Source organism: Oncorhynchus keta, chromosome 34 (assembly GCF_023373465.1).
Source record: "Oncorhynchus keta strain PuntledgeMale-10-30-2019 chromosome 34, Oket_V2, whole genome shotgun sequence".
Lineage (NCBI taxonomy): Eukaryota > Metazoa > Chordata > Actinopteri > Salmoniformes > Salmonidae > Oncorhynchus > Oncorhynchus keta.
Window position 1 is genome coordinate 25,406,519 of NC_068454.1, and position 17,228 is coordinate 25,423,746.

The 17,228-nt window shown below is 42.9% G+C and overlaps 1 protein-coding gene across 1 annotated transcript; it reads right to left on the reverse strand.

Annotated features, from left to right (window-relative positions):
- Window positions 1-72: 72 nt before the first annotated feature.
- Window positions 73-17,066, reverse strand: LOC118366865 (protein phosphatase 1 regulatory subunit 1A-like). Its single transcript, XM_035749656.2, has 6 exons — window positions 16,308-17,066; window positions 15,274-15,340; window positions 6,822-6,853; window positions 6,474-6,540; window positions 1,743-1,907; window positions 73-1,177 (listed from the first exon to the last, which is right to left on the reverse strand). Exons 1-6 carry the CDS (start codon window positions 16,479-16,481, stop codon window positions 1,086-1,088), a joined length of 597 nt encoding a protein of 198 aa, XP_035605549.1. The 5' UTR covers window positions 16,482-17,066; the 3' UTR covers window positions 73-1,085.
- Window positions 17,067-17,228: the final 162 nt, after the last annotated feature.

Genomic DNA, 17,228 nt, shown 5'->3' on the forward strand with positions numbered 1-17,228 from the left:
CATTCTCTCTTCTCTTTTAGATGGGTTTGTATGGTACACTAGGACGATCACGGTTCTTAATTGCAACAGTGTGTGTTCTCTCTTGATCTCATGCTAGACAAACATAGTTTACCCTAGAGTAGAACTGGAATGGTTGCTGACAGTTACACACACACTGAGGATGATTGGTTGTGCAGTGCCTAATATTACCCACTTGGGGGTGCTGTTTTATTCCTTTCCCATTGTAATGTAGTTAATGTACACCCTCTGACACAAATACACTGACACAATAAATACACTGACTACATGTAAGAGAACATTTTTTTATTTTGTGTTATGAAATCTTCCCACGATTAATTTGAGATAACAATTAGCCTACTAAAATAATCCTGCCTGAAATTGAGAGGGTTTGGCATTATTTGCAGGTGATGTTTCTCTGCTGCACTATAGGTCCACAATGCGTTAGACATCTGAAATGTACATGTTTTGCCAACAGTTCATTCAAGAATGAACTGTATTATTTGGTCACATGTGCAATGCATCAGCCTTTCATAGGATAGGACTCACACTCCAAACACCAGTGATCGAAAGAAATAAAATAAATTGTAGGACTCCTTTGTTTGTGCAGTACCTTAGAGTGGTAAACAAGTCTAACAATTCATACATAGCCCAGTTTGTATAAAATACTACAAAAATATCAAGTCAATCTATGTGAAATATGTTTTTACATGATGAGACAGACACAATGAGATGCATTGTTATTTTCTGTTTAAAGAAAACAAACAAATCTGTATATTTCCAGATATTTTCACTGCATAACAGCCAGTATTGCTGTTCATATATACTCTCTTATTACAATATCTAACAATAATTAACCATACATAACCAACTAAGAGTTTGAGATACAGTACAGACAAATGAATGAATGACATTGTCCTTTCTTGATCTCAACAACGCATGGCTGAATAAAATGGATTCCCAGGTTAGAAATGATAACCTGATAGTTTAGCATCATCTCTTACCAAGAGTTCATTACCCATTCATGTGTGTGAACCATCAGAAACATGGCCAACAGTTTGTCTGCTCCTCACGCTTCACTTTGGATCCTACTTCTTCTTGGTATCTTCATCCTCCTCCGCCTCCTTCTCTTCCTCCTCAGGGAAGGAGATCTTTGATTTGCTCTTGAGCAGCTTGACCCCTGGGAATTGGACAGAGAGTGCTGTAGGGTCATATCAGAGAGATCAATAACTAAGAAACAGTCGCAGTATGTTCTAACAGCTCTTCACACAGGCACACACTGTGTCCTGTTCTAATACGCTACAGAGGATGATGATGGTGTGTGTGTGTGTGTGTGCAAGTATGATGCTGTTTGTGTCAGCACAGTGGTCAAATGTAATCTGTCCTGTGACCAGGCCACCTGTTAATGTGGCTGGAACACTCCTCCCTGCAGCTAAGCAACAGCACAGAGAAGACGTCCATGTGTATGGAGATCTTTAAACGCTTTAGTCTATATCCGTTAACTATGACCAACATCAAGCCATTGACAGTAGTGTGACCAACTAGATTTGACAGTGTGAACTGATTCGCCCTCACAACCTCAACCACAGTGGTGAGCTGTATCTTCAGCTTTACATGTTCTGTAAAGGAAACAACACAAACCTGAGTCAGGCCCACATTATTTGACTGTAGCCTTCCACATAAGCTACAGTCCAGTTCGACTAGACTTTCATATCAGGTACAGTGTGTTGCTGTGAGGGCCTTACCTGGAATGAAGGGAGGCTGGTGCTGGTAGGGGGTGTCTTTGCGCCTCGGTGTGTGTGGCAGGGCCCCTGATAGCTCCTCTGCTAGGGCCAGCGTGTCTGTGTGAGTCTTGGCCAGCCTGGTAGGAGGCAGGCTGTCTCTGTCCTCACCATGGCCTCTAGAGCAGTCTGTGGACACAGAGTATGGAACCTAAATAAATGGTGCTATAATACTTCACTTTAAAGGTCCAATATCAGATCATTTCTAGGTACTTTCTAGGTATGGTTATTACCATACTGTAATCATTTTCAATTCAAATCGGAAAAACAAACAAAAAAGCTTCTTAGCAAAGAGCAATTTCTCAAGCAAGAATTTTGCTAAGACTGTCGGACGGTTTGTGTGGGGAGGGGAAAACAGAAAATTAGCTGTTATTGGCATACAGGTTTGGAACTCTCATTAGTCGAATGAATTAATTTACCACATGGTGATGTCACTGAAATTTCAGGCGGTTTTTCAATCTCCAAAGCCGATGTGGGTAAGACCATTAAACAGGTTAACATTCACAAGGATTACCAGAACGCTTACTCAGAGCTTGCGCTGACCAGCTGGCAAATGTCTTCCCTGACATTTTCAACCTCTCCCTGACCCAGTCTGTAATACCTACATGTTTCAAGCAGACCACCATAATCCCTGTGCCCAAGAAGCCAATGCTTTGAAAGGCTGGCCATGGTTTACATCAACACCATCATACCAGACACCCTGGACACACTCCAATTTGCATACCCCCCTAACAGATCCACAGATGACACAATTTATATTGCACTCCACACTGACCTCTCCCACTTGGACAAGATGAACACCTATGACTAAAGCTCAGGGTTCAACATAATAGTGCCCTCAAAGCTCATCACTCAGGTACCTGGGACTGAACTCCTCCCTCTACAACTGGATCCTGGACTTCCTGACGGGCCGCCCCAAGGTGGTGATGGTAGGCAACAACACATCCGCCACGCTGACCCTCAACACGGGGCCTCTCAGAGGTGCATGCTTAGTCCCCTCCTGTACTCCCTGTTCACAACTGCATGACTCCAACACCATCATTAAGTTTGCTGATGACACAACGGTGGTAGGCCTAACCCCATAAGACGATGAGACAGCCTATAGAAAGAAGGTCAGAGACCTGGCAGTGTGGTGCCAGGACAACAACCTCTTCCTCAATGTCAGCAAGATAAGGAGCTGATTGTGGACTACAGGAAATTTGAGGGCCAAGCACGCCCCAATTCACATCAACGTTCCTCGGTGTCCATATAACTAAGGATCTATCATGGTCCAAACACAGAAACATAGTCGTGAAGAGGTGCCTCTTCCCCCCCAGGAGGCTGAAAAGATTTGGCTCGGGCCCTCAGATCCTCTAACATTTCTACAGCTGCTGGCAACTGCTTGGCATCCGACCGCAAGACGCTACAGAGGGTAGTGCGAATTGCCCAGTACATCACAGGGGCCGAGCTCTCTGCCATCCAGGATCTCTATACCAGGCGGTGTCAGAGGAAGGCCCTAACAATTGTCAGACTCCAGCCACCCAAGTCATAGACTGTTCTCTCTGCTACCACACGGCAAGCAGTACAGATGCACCAAGTCTGGAACAAACAGGATCCTGACAGCGTCTACCACCAAGCCATAAGACTGCTAAATAGTTAGTTCAATTGTTAACCAAATAGCTACCCAGACTATAATTATTCTAATTTTTTTAAAATAAATTTGATTCATTTAGCAGACATTTGTCCAGAGTGACTTACAGGAGTAATTAGGGTTAAGTGCCTTGCTCAAGGGCACATCGACAGATATTTCACCCAGTCAGCTCAGCGATCCGAACCAGTGACCATCCCAACGCTCTTAACTGCAAGACTATCTGCCACCCTATCTGCATTGACCCTTTTTGCACTAACTCTTTCGACTCATCACATATGCTGCTGCTACTGTTGATCTATCCTGTTGCCTAGTCACTTTATTCCTAGTTATATGTACATATCTACCTCAATTACCTCAATAACCGCATATGGACTCAGTACTGATACCCGTTGTATGTAGCCAGGTTATCATTACTCATTGTGTATCTATTATTACTTTGTTTTTACTTTTCTATTATCTTCTCTCTGCATTGTTGGAAAGGTCCCATAAGTAAGTATTTCACTGTTAGTCTCTACACCTGTTGTTTACAAAGCATCTTACTAATACAATTTGACTTGATGATTTAAACAGCGCTTACACTAAAATGGCATTATCATAATTTTCACAATTTCATAGTATTATTCCAACCTCATAGTATGGAAATATATAAAATACAGAAATCATGTTTTTGATTGGACTGGGCATTTCATTTATTTGACCATCTGTTACAACAGAAAGTGGTCTCCTGCTGTGCTCTGAACTGGAGCATATTCAGCATTCAACTGAATTCAAGGCCATTGAGCCTAAAGGCTTTTGGCCATTGGATATTGTTTGGCCATGTTGGATATATTCTAATCCACCCCCTAATTAACAAGCCAAATGTGTAATGGAAACTGCAATAATTACTACAATAATATAGTTGCTATCTAATTGGACCAAGAATAGGCTGCTGTGTTCAAATTAGTTATTTTGTGCCCATAGTCCGTGTTGCGCCACCTAACTAGTGACTATCCATTTGAGAGATGGGATGGTGTAGCTCTCTATCTGACTATCCATTTGAGAGATGGGATGGTGTAGCTCTCTATCTGACTATCCATTTGAGAGATGGGATGGTGTAGCTCTCTATCTGACTATCCATTTGAGAGATGGGATGGTGTAGCTCTCTATCTGACTATCCATTTGAGAGATGGGATGGTGTAGCTCTCTATCTGACTATCCATTTGAGAGATGGGATGGTGTAGCTCTCTATCTGACTATCCATTTGAGAGATGGGATGGTGTAGCTCTCTATCTGACTATCCATTTGAGAGATGGGATGGTGTAGCTCTCTATCTGACTATCCATTTGAGAGATGGGATGGTGTAGCTCTCTATCTGACTATCCATTTGAGAGATGGGATGGTGTAGCTCTCTATCTGACTATCCATTTGAGAGATGGGATGGTGTAGCTCTCTATCTGACTATCCATTTGAGAGATGGGATGGTGTAGCTCTCTATCTGACTATCCATTTGAGAGATGGGATGGTGTAGCTCTCTATCTGACTATCCATTTGAGAGATGGGATGGTGTAGCTCTCTATCTGACTATCCATTTGAGAGATGGGATGGTGTAGCTCTCTATCTGACTATCCATTTGAGAGATGGGATGGTGTAGCTCTCTATCTGACTATCCATTTGAGAGATGGGATGATGTAGCTCTCTATCTGACTATCCATTTGAGAGATGGGATGGTGTAGCTCTCTATCTGACTATCCATTTGAGAGATGGGATGGTGTAGCTCTCTATCTGACTATCCATTTGAGAGATGGGATGGTGTAGCTCTCTATCTGACTATCCATTTGAGAGATGGGATGATGTAGCTCTCTATCTGACTATCCATTTGAGAGATGGGATGGTGTAGCTCTCTATCTGACTATCCATTTGAGAGATGGGATGGTGTAGCTCTCTATCTGACTATCCATTTGAGAGATGGGATGGTGTAGCTCTCTATCTGACTATCCATTTGAGAGATGGGATGATGTAGCTCTCTATCTGACTATCCATTTGAGAGATGGGATGGTGTAGCTCTCTATCTGACTATCCATTTGAGAGATGGATGGTGTAGCTCTCTATCTGACTATCCATTTGAGAGATGGGATGGTGTAGCTCTCTATCTGACTATCCATTTGAGAGATGGGATGGTGTAATCTGACTATCCATTTGAGAGATGGGATGGTGTAGCTCTCTATCTGACTATCCATTTGAGAGATGGGATGGTGTAGCTCTCTATCTGACTATCCATTTGAGAGATGGGATGGTGTAGCTCTCTATCTGACTATCCATTTGAGAGATGGGATGGTGTAGCTATCTGACTATCCATTTGAGAGATGGGATGATGTAGCTCTCTATCTGACTATCCATTTGAGAGATGGGATGGTGTAGCTCTCTATCTGACTATCCATTTGAGAGATGGGATGGTGTAGCTCTCTATCTGACTATCCATTTGAGAGATGGGATGGTGTAGCTCTCTATCTGACTATCCATTTGAGAGATGGGATGATGTAGCTCTCTATCTGACTATCCATTTGAGAGATGGGATGGTGTAGCTCTCTATCTGACTATCCATTTGAGAGATGGGATGGTGTAGCTCTCTATCTGACTATCCATTTGAGAGATGGGATGGTGTAGCTCTCTATCTGACTATCCATTTGAGAGATGGGATGGTGTAGCTCTCTATCTGACTATCCATTTGAGAGATGGGATGGTGTAGCTCTCTTTGTGCACTATCTGACTATCCATTTGAGAGTCTTATAACAGGAGGATGATATAACTCTCAGTCAATCAATATCTAATGTAGATGTATATATATAGAGTAGCCATGGCCTTTCCAGGAAATAGCTACCTCTATGAGTCAGCAAGCAGTTACTCTGTCACACGCTTCAGTGGGCTCTGTTTAAATATAATGCTGACCACAGACAATACACCCAGTGTTTCCTACTCTCCAGAATAAAAGGAGAATATGAACCAATGTCACCTGTGCTGTCTTGACGGCAGAGCTTGTGAATGCAACGGTTTGTGTTGAAAAAAATGGTGTGAGTGACGACCTGTACCTTTCATGGTGGGCGGAGTGTAGACGCTGTGTTTTCTCTGAGCGGGAGATGTCCCTGCACTCTGGGTCTGGTGTAGAGAGATGGAGGGGGAAAAAAAGAACCGCATGAGAAACAACAAGCAGAGATCCCATTTCACTGAAGCTATTTCAGGAGCCAGGCCATCTCAGGTAATCAATGACAACTGCATCAGATAGACATGCCACCTCATAGAACCATAGACTGCTGCTAGGGAGCATCCTGATAATGTTGTTCTTTGACTTTTATTTCTGCTTTTAAACAGAGCAAGGTAAACAGAGCAAGGTAAACAGAGCAAGGTAAACAGAGCAAGGTAAACAGAGTGTCAACTACCTCTCCTTGATGACTTGTAGTCTGCTTGTCATCTGTGTGAGAGAAAAGCAGACATGAGTTATAGTACATTTGTCAGTTTAGCTAAAATTGTCAGCATTAAAAAAAGGGGATACCTAGTCAGCTATACAACTGAATGCATTCAACCCAACCCCTCTGAATCAGAGAGGTGCTGGGGGCTGCCTTGCTCAGGGGCAGAATGACACATTTTTACCTCAGCTTGGGGATTCGATCCAGCAACCTTTCGGTTACTGAACTAGCGCTCTAATAACTAGGCTACCTGTCGCCCCAAAAAAGGAGCTATTACTCAACCCTTGGTTAGAATCTGTGTGCTGAGGTTCTGCTGGAACATTGTATTTCACCTGTGTGATGTGACTACAGTGGGAGAGCTGTAATGTTCATCATGATGAGTTCATGGCTGAGAGAGTTTATGGTTCAGTGTCCAGATCACTGCTAACATCCGGCTGTAATGGCTGACTGGTTTGCGCTAACTGCTCCTCCATTGACGTTTCTCTGAATTGAAATTGATCTTAGAAATGACAACCAGGGGTGATTCATATCACCATGAACATCACAGCTGGAGCGAAACACCAATAATTCAATAAGTTATTGAATAAATGGCACTGGACAACAGACGTAGCCTGAAAATCCAGACTGAATTCAGCTCCATCACGTTTGTAGTGCATAAACGGAAGACAGCACAAACATGTGTACCACATTAACATGACTATTTTGTTGAATGAATAGCATGGGTCAACACACGAGCCCTGTATTATACAGATGCTGGATCTTACTTTGATCACTCTTTTGCTGCTAAGAATTTTTCTGCACCTCAGGAAATGCAGATGAGCTTTGTCATTTCCATAAGCTCACTGAAAACTTAACCATGTGTTAGTGTGGGTTAAGAGTATTGCATGTTTTTCTGTATCCTACCTTTGACCAGCTAATAGCCTAACCACGATCAAGCAACATTCTCGACTAAACGTTCAAATCCTGTTGCTGCACGATTGTTTTGCCGTGACAATATACAGTAAAAGTCAGAGGTTTGGACACACCTACTCATCATTCCAGGGTTTTTCTTTATTTTTAATATTTTCAACATTGTATAATAATATTGAAGACATCACAACTATGAAATAGTACATATGGAATCATGTAGTAATGAAAACAAGTGTTAAACAAATCTAAATAAACATTACCGTTCAAAGGTTTGGGGTCACTTAGAAATGTCTTTGTTTTTGAAAGAAAAGCACATTTTTTGTCCATTGAAATAACATAACATTGAACAGAAATACCGTGTAGACATTGTTAATTAGCCTTTTAAAATTATAAACTTGGACGAGCTAACAACATGTCATTGGAACACAGGAGTGATGGTTGCTGATAATGGGCCTCTGTACGCCTGTCTAGATATTTCATAGAAAATCAGCTGTTTCCAGTTACAATAGTCATTTACGACATTAACAATGTCTACACTGTATTTCTAATCAATTTCATGTTATTTTAATGGACAAAAATATATATATATAAAAAAAAGAAAAAAATAATTTATAAGTGACGCCAAACCTTTTAACGGTACTGTATTTTATATTTGAGATTCTTCAAAGTAGCCAGCCTTTGCCTTGAGGACAGATTTGCACATTCTCAACCAGCTTCATGAGGTAGTCACCTGGAATGAATTTCAATTAAAAAGTGTACCTTGTAAATTTGTGGAATTTCTTTCCTTCTTAAATGCGTTTGAGCCAATCTGTTGTGTTGTGACAAGGTAGGGGCGGTATACAGAAGATAGCCCCTATTTGGTAAAAGACCAAATCCATATTATGGCAAAAACAGCTCAAATAAGCCAAGAGAAATGACAGTCCATCATTACTTCACGACATGAAGGTCAGTCAATACGGAACATTTCAAGAACTTTGAAAGTTTCTTCAAGTGCAGTCGCAAAAACCATCAAGTGCTATGATGAAACTGGCTCTCATGAGGACAGCCACAGGAAAGGAAGACAGAGATTTACCTCTGCTGCAGGGGATAAGTTCATTAGTTATCAGCCTCATAAATTACAGCCCAAATAAATGTTTCAGAGTTCAAGTAACAGACACATCTCAAAATCAACTATTCAGAGGAGACTGCGTGAATCAGGCCTTCATGGTTGAATTGCTGCAAAGAAACCACTACTAAAGGACACCAATAATAAGAAGAGACTTGCTTGGGCCAAGAAACATGAGCAATGGACATTAGTCCAAATGTGAGATTGTTGGTTCCAACCGCCGTGTCTTTGTGAGACGCAGAGTAGGTGAACGGATGATCTCTGCATGTGTGGTTCCCACTGTGTAAGGGCTATTTGACCAAGAAAGAGAGTGATGGAGTGCTGCATCAGATGTCCTGGCCTCCACAATCACCCGACCTCAACCCAATTGAGATAGTTTGGGATGAGTTGGACCGCAGAGTGAAGGAAAAGCAGCCAATAAGTGCTCAGCATATGTGGGAAGTCCTTCAAGACTGTTTGAAAAACATTCCAGGTGAAGCTGGTTGAGAAAATTCCAAGAGTGTGCAAAGCTGTCATCAAGGCAAAGGGTGGATAATAACATATTTTGATTTGTTTAACATTTTTCTGGTTACTAGATGATTCCATGTGTGTTATTTCATAGTTTTGATGTCTTCACTATTATTCTACAATGTAGAAAATAGTAAAAAAATAAAGAAAAACCCTTGAATGATTAGGTGTGTCTAAACTTTTGACTGGGACTGTAGATTAAATTAAGATCCTACATCTGTATGTAGTTCTCTGTGGCCAATACTGTACATGAACTGACATCAAAACATGTGGAGCACATTAACATGGCCACGGGTGTTGTTTGAATGGCACGGAACAACAGACAAGCATTGGAGGTGACTACAAAACAGCTAAACATGCAGAGCACATGATATGTATTGGACAAAAATTAAACCTTGTACTGTAGGCCTATGTTGTATTCTAAGGCCAACACAGTACATGAACTAAAGGCAGCAGCAAAACATGTGGACCACATTATCAGCATGTTACTACCATATATCACATCACCTCACAACAATAGCTGAATGAAGTCAGTGTGTCTCGGACCATCAAGCCTACGGGCATGGGAGGGTGATGACGTCATAGTCTCCGCTGTAGTGGGCAGGGGAAAAGAGCACTGGCATTCCCTGGGGTCATGTAAGCCTGCTATGACACTTTACAATGCATATATAACACTATACATCCTCTGTGACACCCTTCAATCCAGCCACTGTTATAGGACACCAGTCATACTACTGGGTCTGCGTCCAAGGAAAATGACCAGCTGTTTTTACACAAGAGGAGAGAGTTGACGAGCTGATGGCAAATCAACAGTGAGCCTTATAAAAAGCTAAAATGGCCAGAGGGAGAGTCTTGTATTAGCTATTTCCAGGTCCATGGGTTTCACACATTATCTCTGTTAGGGAGAGTGTTCAATTAAAGCCATGGGCACTGCAGCTCAAAATATCTTGATAGCACATCTGGTTCTCAATTATAAAATTCTGATTCAGGACACCCAATAATCCAGAGACACAAAACTACAGTAAGGTTCAGTATTAACCTTCAGAAGTGGCCTCTCTCCAAGAGACACAGTTTGGATGACATTCACAGGGAAATATCAGCAAGACAAAGAGCTGCTTGTAGCAGAAATAATGGCTGTGAATGAATAGGGTCCCGCGCACACCACCTACAGTATGCAGCCCACATACACAGACAGAGTTGAGCAAAACAAGTTTCACTCGACTACACTACACCATCCATTCTCATTCACAGCACACAGCCAGTAACTCCCAATGGGATCTCTCAGGATAATGTAATGGTAAAAGGCCAGATAGCATAAATACTGTCAACTAAGCAAAGAGTTTGACAAGACAACTAGGCTGGAGGAAACTGTCCATACGCCCATGGAGACAGAGAATAGAGGGATAGAGGAATGGAGAGATGGAAGGAGGGATGGAACCAGGGTCATGGTGGGAACAGAGCTGTCACATTGGCAGTGGTTACCTACGCCTGCCATAAAACACAGACCTGGCACTGAGGAGACAGAAATACATGCACCCAGCCGAGGATAAAGAAATCAATGGATAAAATGAAAGGTGATGTAAAACACACACATTCATACATTCTGACTATGTAATGCCTCTAAAGCTGGCTGCTGGATGAAGGTCCTACGACTGGCTTCTGTCAGACAATTTAATTGCCACCCAGTAGATTTGGGTTAGCTGGTTTGTCACAAACAGGAACGTCCCAAATAGCACCCTACTCTCTACATGGTGCACTACTTTTGACCAGATCCTTATGGGCCCTGGTCAATAGTAATGCACTATAAAGGGAATATGGTGCTATTTGGGACGCAGACAAGAACACCCCTTACCCTCTGCCAAAAACTCTCTCTGAGGAGAATATGGGCCAGCACACCCTCCATCAATTAACAGTACCAACCCTTTCCCTTCCTCTGCACAATGGGAAAAATAAAACCTGTACGTTCATACTGATGATTCAGTACAATGGGATAAATAAAACCTGTGTGTTCATACTGATGATTCAGTATAATGGGATAAATAAAACCTGTGTGTTCATACTGATGATTCAGTACAATGGGATAAATAAAACCTGTGTGTTCATACTGATGATTCAGTACAATGAGATAAATAAAACCTGTACGTTCATACTGATGATTCAGTACAATGAGATAAATAAAACCTGTACGTTCATACTGATGATTCAGTACAATGGGTAGAAATTCACCATGTACAGTGGGGCAAAAAAGTATTTAGTCAGCCACCAATCGTGCAAGTTCTTCCACTTAAAAAGATGAGGCCTGTAATTTTCATCATAGGTACACTTCAACTATGACAGACAAACAAAATTAGAAAAAAAAAATCCAGAAAATCACATTGTAGGATTTTTAATGAATTTATTTGCAAATTATGGTGGAAAATAAGTATTTGGTCACCTACAAAACAAGCACGATTTCTGGCTCTCACAGACCTGTAACTTCTTTAAGAGGCTCCTCTGTCCTCCACTCGTTACCTGTATTAATGGCACCTGTTTGAACTTGTTATCAGTATAAAAGACACCTGTCCACAACCTCAAACAGTCACACTCCAAACTCCACTATTGTCAAGACCAAAGAGCTGTCAAAGGACACCAGAAATCAAATTGTAGACCTGCACCAGGCTGGGAAGACTGAATCTGCAATAGGTAAGCAGCTTGCTTTGAAGAAATCAACTGTGGGAGCAATTATTAGGAAATGGAAGACATACAAGACCACCGATAATCTCCCTCGATCTGGGGCTCCACGCAAGATCTCACCCTGTGGGGTCAAAATGATCACAAGAACGGTGAGCAAAAATCCCAGAACCACACGGGGGGACCTAGTGAATGACCTGCAGAGAGCTGGGACCAAAGTAACAAAGTGTACCATCAGTAACACACTACGCCACCAGGGATTCAAATCCTGCAGTGCCAGACGTGTCCCCCTGCTTAAGCCAGTACATGTCCAGGCCCGTCTGAAGTTTGCTAGAGAGCATTTGGATGATCCAGAAGAAGATTGGGAAAATGTCATATGGTCAGATGAAACCAAAATATAACTTTTTGGTAAAAACTCAACTCGTCGTGTTTGGAGGACAAAGAATGCTTAGTTGCATCCAAAGGACACCATACCTACTGTGAAGCATGGGGGTGGAAACATCATGCTTTGGGGCTGTTTTTCTGCAAAGGAACCAGGACGACTGATCCGTAAAGGAAAGAATGAATGGGGCCATGTATCGTGAGATTTTGAGTGAAAACCTCCTTCCATCAGAAAGGGCATTGAAGATGAAACGTGGCTGGGTCTTTCAGCATGACAATGATCCCAAACACACCGCCCGGGCAATGAAGGAGTGGCTTCATAAGAAGCATTTCAAGGTCCTGGAGTGGCCTAGCCAGTCTCCAGATCTCAACCCCATAGAAAATCTTTGGAGGGAGTTGAAAGTCTTTTGTCTGTCATAGTTGAAGTGTACCTATGATGAAAATTACAGGCCTCTCTCATATTTTTAAGTGGGAGAACATGCACATTTGGTGGCTGACTAAATACTTTTTTGCCCCACTGTACATACCTACCTATCAAACCTCTCTTCTAGACACGCACATACGCGCGTGCAAGGCCTGCAAAAATCCACCCAGACACGAACACACTGTTCAGGCCACCCAGCACCTCACAGAACACACACATGCTCACATGCACACAAATGCACAAGCACACACAAACGGATGATTTATCAAACCCTGTGTGCTGTAAGATATGTGGCCAGCTAGGCTGTGCCAGGTTATGACATGGGGAACAGCGGTCAGATACAACAACACTATCTCATGTCATGACATAACGATAATGACTCCTGTTCCCCTCAGTGACGTGATGTTGAGTATGACTGTGATGCCTGACTGGGAGCTCTGCTTGCATGCCTTTCTGTTCTGTACTGGGCAGCCTGAACAGTGCGTGTTTGTGTGTCTGGGTGGGTTTTTGCATGCCTTCTGTGCTGGGCTGTACAGCAGGCTGGGATGTGGTGTGCAGCTGGGCGATGCGTGTGAGATGTATGTTTGTCCATGATCACACAGTCAAGTCACACAGGGTAAAGGTCAAGGTCACCAACAGGGTGTTGATGAGGCTAATGAACCAAGCTTTACCCTGGAGGCCAGAAATATCTGATCTCACTGCCTTCCAGACGCAACATAAGGAAATAGTTGGTAGATTGGTGTGTGTCATGTGGTTGAAGGTTGAATTTCTGCTATCTATCAGGTTTGAACTGAATAACGTACCAGTGTTTGATTACAGACAGATACTGTACTCTCTTTTAGAGACCAATCATCTCTTATTTGGTCCTGCTGGTCTCTTCGCACTGCCTCAGAGTCATCCACAGCTATACCTGGGGAGCTTTCTTTGGCACAGGTCCTCTCAGTCTTACTCTATTATGACCTTTCAAAAGCAGTGGGGAGGAAGGCCAGAGTGTGGACAAGGCAGCCTTTGCTATGACTGTGCTGCAGCCTGCTAGGGTATGGGCTGTGACTGTGGCGAGGTGGCAGGCTGTGCTGGAGGCTGAGCTGTAAGCTGTGGCTGTGTTGTGACTATAGCTGTGCAGTGTTGCAGTCTCCGTATGCTGACGCCACAGGGAAGGTATTTGTGCTGATATCACATTGTGACCCTCCATGTTCTGGATCTCTCACTCAAGGTTAGATTCCACTTCCATTTCACTGTTTCATGATGACACAACAAAGATAAAAACAGTCGCCTTGCCGCTTCCTTTTTAACACTCTTCTCGTTACTCCCATTCACCAGGGCTGAGATCGCCCTCGATCCATCATTCCCCCCTCAGACATCTTATAGTTTAACACTCTTCTCGTTACTCCCATTCACCAGGGCTGAGATCACCCTCGATCCATCATTCCCCCCTCAGACATCTTATAGTTTAACACTCTTCTCGTTACTCCCATTCACCAGGGCTGAGATCACCCTCGATCCATCATTCTCCCCTCAGACATCTTATAGTTTAACACTCTTCTCGTTACTCCCATTCACCAGGGCTGAGATCGCCCTCGATCCATCATTCCCCCCTCAGACATCTTATAGTTTAACACTCTTCTCGTTACTCCCATTCACCAGGGCTGAGATCACTCTCGATCCATCATTCCCCCCTCAGACATCTTATAGTTTAACACTCTTCTCGTTATTCCCATTCACCAGGGCTGAGATCACCCTCGATCCATCATTCCCCCCTCAGACATCTTATAGTTTAACACTCTTCTCGTTACTCCCATTCACCAGGGCTGAGATCACCCTCGATCCATCATTCCCCCCTCAGACATCTTATAGTTTAACACTCTTCTCGTTACTCCCATTCACCAGGGCTGAGATCACCCTCGATCCATCATTCCCCCCTCAGACATCTTATAGTTTAACACTCTATTTTGTGTAGCCCACAATAATAGTCTTCGAGCCCTCATTAAACCCATGTTTACATAACTCCTTTATATCCCACAGCTATTCATTAAATGTCAACAGACAGATCTGAAAGAAAACACTTAAGATGATTTACATAAATGAGAGCGAGCCAAATCTCGTTTGTGTTTCTCACTATCAATAATGAGCAAGTTGGGAACAAACAAAAAGTCTCCAAATTTCAAACGACCCTCAACAGGAGCACAACAAATCAAAAACCAAACAACTGTCATATGAAGACACACATCATTTCCATGACAGTTTAGAGTCATGCTGAGTGTAGCTTGGCAACATTCAGACCACACATTACATTTCAATACAGGAAACTACCGAAATTCCATTTTCACTGTTTTTCATTGAGGGCAATTAGAATGTCTATTTCCTGAATTGAATGAGATGAAATTTAAATTGACCCCAACCCTGTTTTTCACACAGGAGAAGTATCTTACTTGCTGCAGTTAGGTCTGGTGGAAGATAGATGGCATGGGTGGCTGGTGTAGGTCTCCTCTTACGGATCTGTTTGGGAGAGACAAGACAGGGCGGGATAGGATAGGGTCGCAGGTCGGGACAGGACAGGGTAGAGCAGGACAGGGCAGAGAGACAGGACCGGGTAGAGAGATGGGGCAGAGAGACAGGATAGGGAAAAGTGGTGTTAAAGTGTGTCTCTGAGTATAGCTGGAGACAGACAACAAGCACCAGTCACTGCTGTGTGTGCATGTTTTACAAAGTGATAGACTATAGTTCAGTATCAATAAAATCCCTAGTCTAGGTTATGGAGAGGGGTGGGTGTGGAGGTGGTGGGGGGAGTGGGAGAGGTTGGCCAAAGCTTTGGATGAAGCTATTTTTTTATAACCACTATGGTGACAAATAAGGATACAATGGAAATAGTTTAGTCTGGCACTATACTTTTTCCCCAAGCAATATTCACTTAAGGCACTAAGACATTGCAATAAAGTCTAGAAAACTAAGATTGTGACAAATAATTCCAGAAAGTGGAGGGGGAAAACACGCCTTCACTCATCTTTCAAGGAGTTCACCATTGTCCATGACATAAAACAGGTTTCCCACACCTGCATAACATGATACAAGTAAAGCTTCTTCTGCCAGTCAGTGTCAAGAGGAGCTAGTCCTTTTAACTCAGATTCCCAGGTTGCAAAAATGCAACAGGTCCTAAACCCATGTCTAACACTACTTAGAAATACATCTGAGTCTACGGAGATTAACTAAGTAGCATTTGTTGTGTGTCCTGTCTTTACGATGTGATTATGTAGAAGAAAAAAAGAAATTGAGAAAACATTCTGAGCAAGAGCAGTCGGAATTTTGTAAGTGTTGCAATTTTTGGGGGGCATAAATGCTTGGGTCTCACAGGGATAAGCCCCACACTCTTTCAGCGAGCCCAACATAACAATATCATTCCATTACCATGTCATAATGGTTATCACATTTATTAACATATCATGTAGAAGTGGATGTTTTCACTTACATGCTCCGATGCCTGAGGGTCCAGCTGACTCTGTCGGACAGGTACAGAAAACTGGATCTTCTTAGGACTGTTGGGCTCCATGTTGTGAGAAGATAGAGAGAAAGAAAGATCGAGGAGGGAGGGAAAGTAAGAGAAAGAGAGGAAGAGGAGACTGTGTTGGGAGCAGCTGTACATACTGTAGCAGCAGCAGCCTGTTCTGTTCCTCCCCCTTCCTTATGAGCCCTGTGATAGCTTTAGTGGACAGCCCAGCCTGCCTCTTCCCTGCCACCGTCAAAGAAAACGAGAAAGAGAGAGAGATGCACTCCACCTCACACACTCTTCTAATGTCCAGTCCACTATAGCAGCCACAGCCAGTCTCCCTTGTCCCCCAGCCCTTGACTCAGACAGACCAACAGTATTCTCTTTAGCCTCTGCTGGGTCAATTGTTCTATCATTGATGAAAGCCACAGGCCAGTCTGAGTCTCCGATATCCCTCTCCCCCTCCCTCCATCTCTCTCTCTGAGTATCATGACATCATGGCCCAGAAGTGCAATATAATCCCCCGAAGGGACCAGGCAGGCACAATGTTAAATATTGATAACCCAAGTTCAGGAAACCATTGCCCCCCGCTCTCTCAATCTTCCTCCATACTTCTTTCTCTCGTTGACCTTGTGCTCACTTACTCCCCTCTCTCCCTCTCGCTACCTCTCCTTTCCTGAGTGGTATGTGAACCTTGAGACAGTAGAGTTGTCTGAAAAAGGTCTAATATGCTCAATCCCGCAGGCATGTCATAGTTTATACATTTATAAATCACTCGTCTATATACAGAACCATTCAAATGTTCAGGGTCACTTACAAATGTCCTTGTTTTTTAAAGAAAATCATTTTTTTGTCAATTAAAATAACATCGAATTGATCAGAAATACAGTGTAGACATTGTGA

What these genes read in the sequence shown, in the direction of transcription:
- LOC118366865 (XM_035749656.2), bottom strand. Translation starts at nt 16,481, where the DNA reads ATGTACAGCTGCTCCCAACACAGTCTCCTCTTCCTCTCTTTCTCTTAC. An exon ending in ACCAGACCTAACTGCAGCAA is followed by an intron (nt 6,854 to 15,273) that starts GTAAGATACTTC and finishes TCTCTCACACAG; the next exon opens with ATGACAAGCAGACTACAAGT. An exon ending in CCAGCCTCCCTTCATTCCAG is followed by an intron (nt 1,178 to 1,742) that starts GTAAGGCCCTCA and finishes TCCAATTCCCAG; the next exon opens with GGGTCAAGCTGCTCAAGAGC.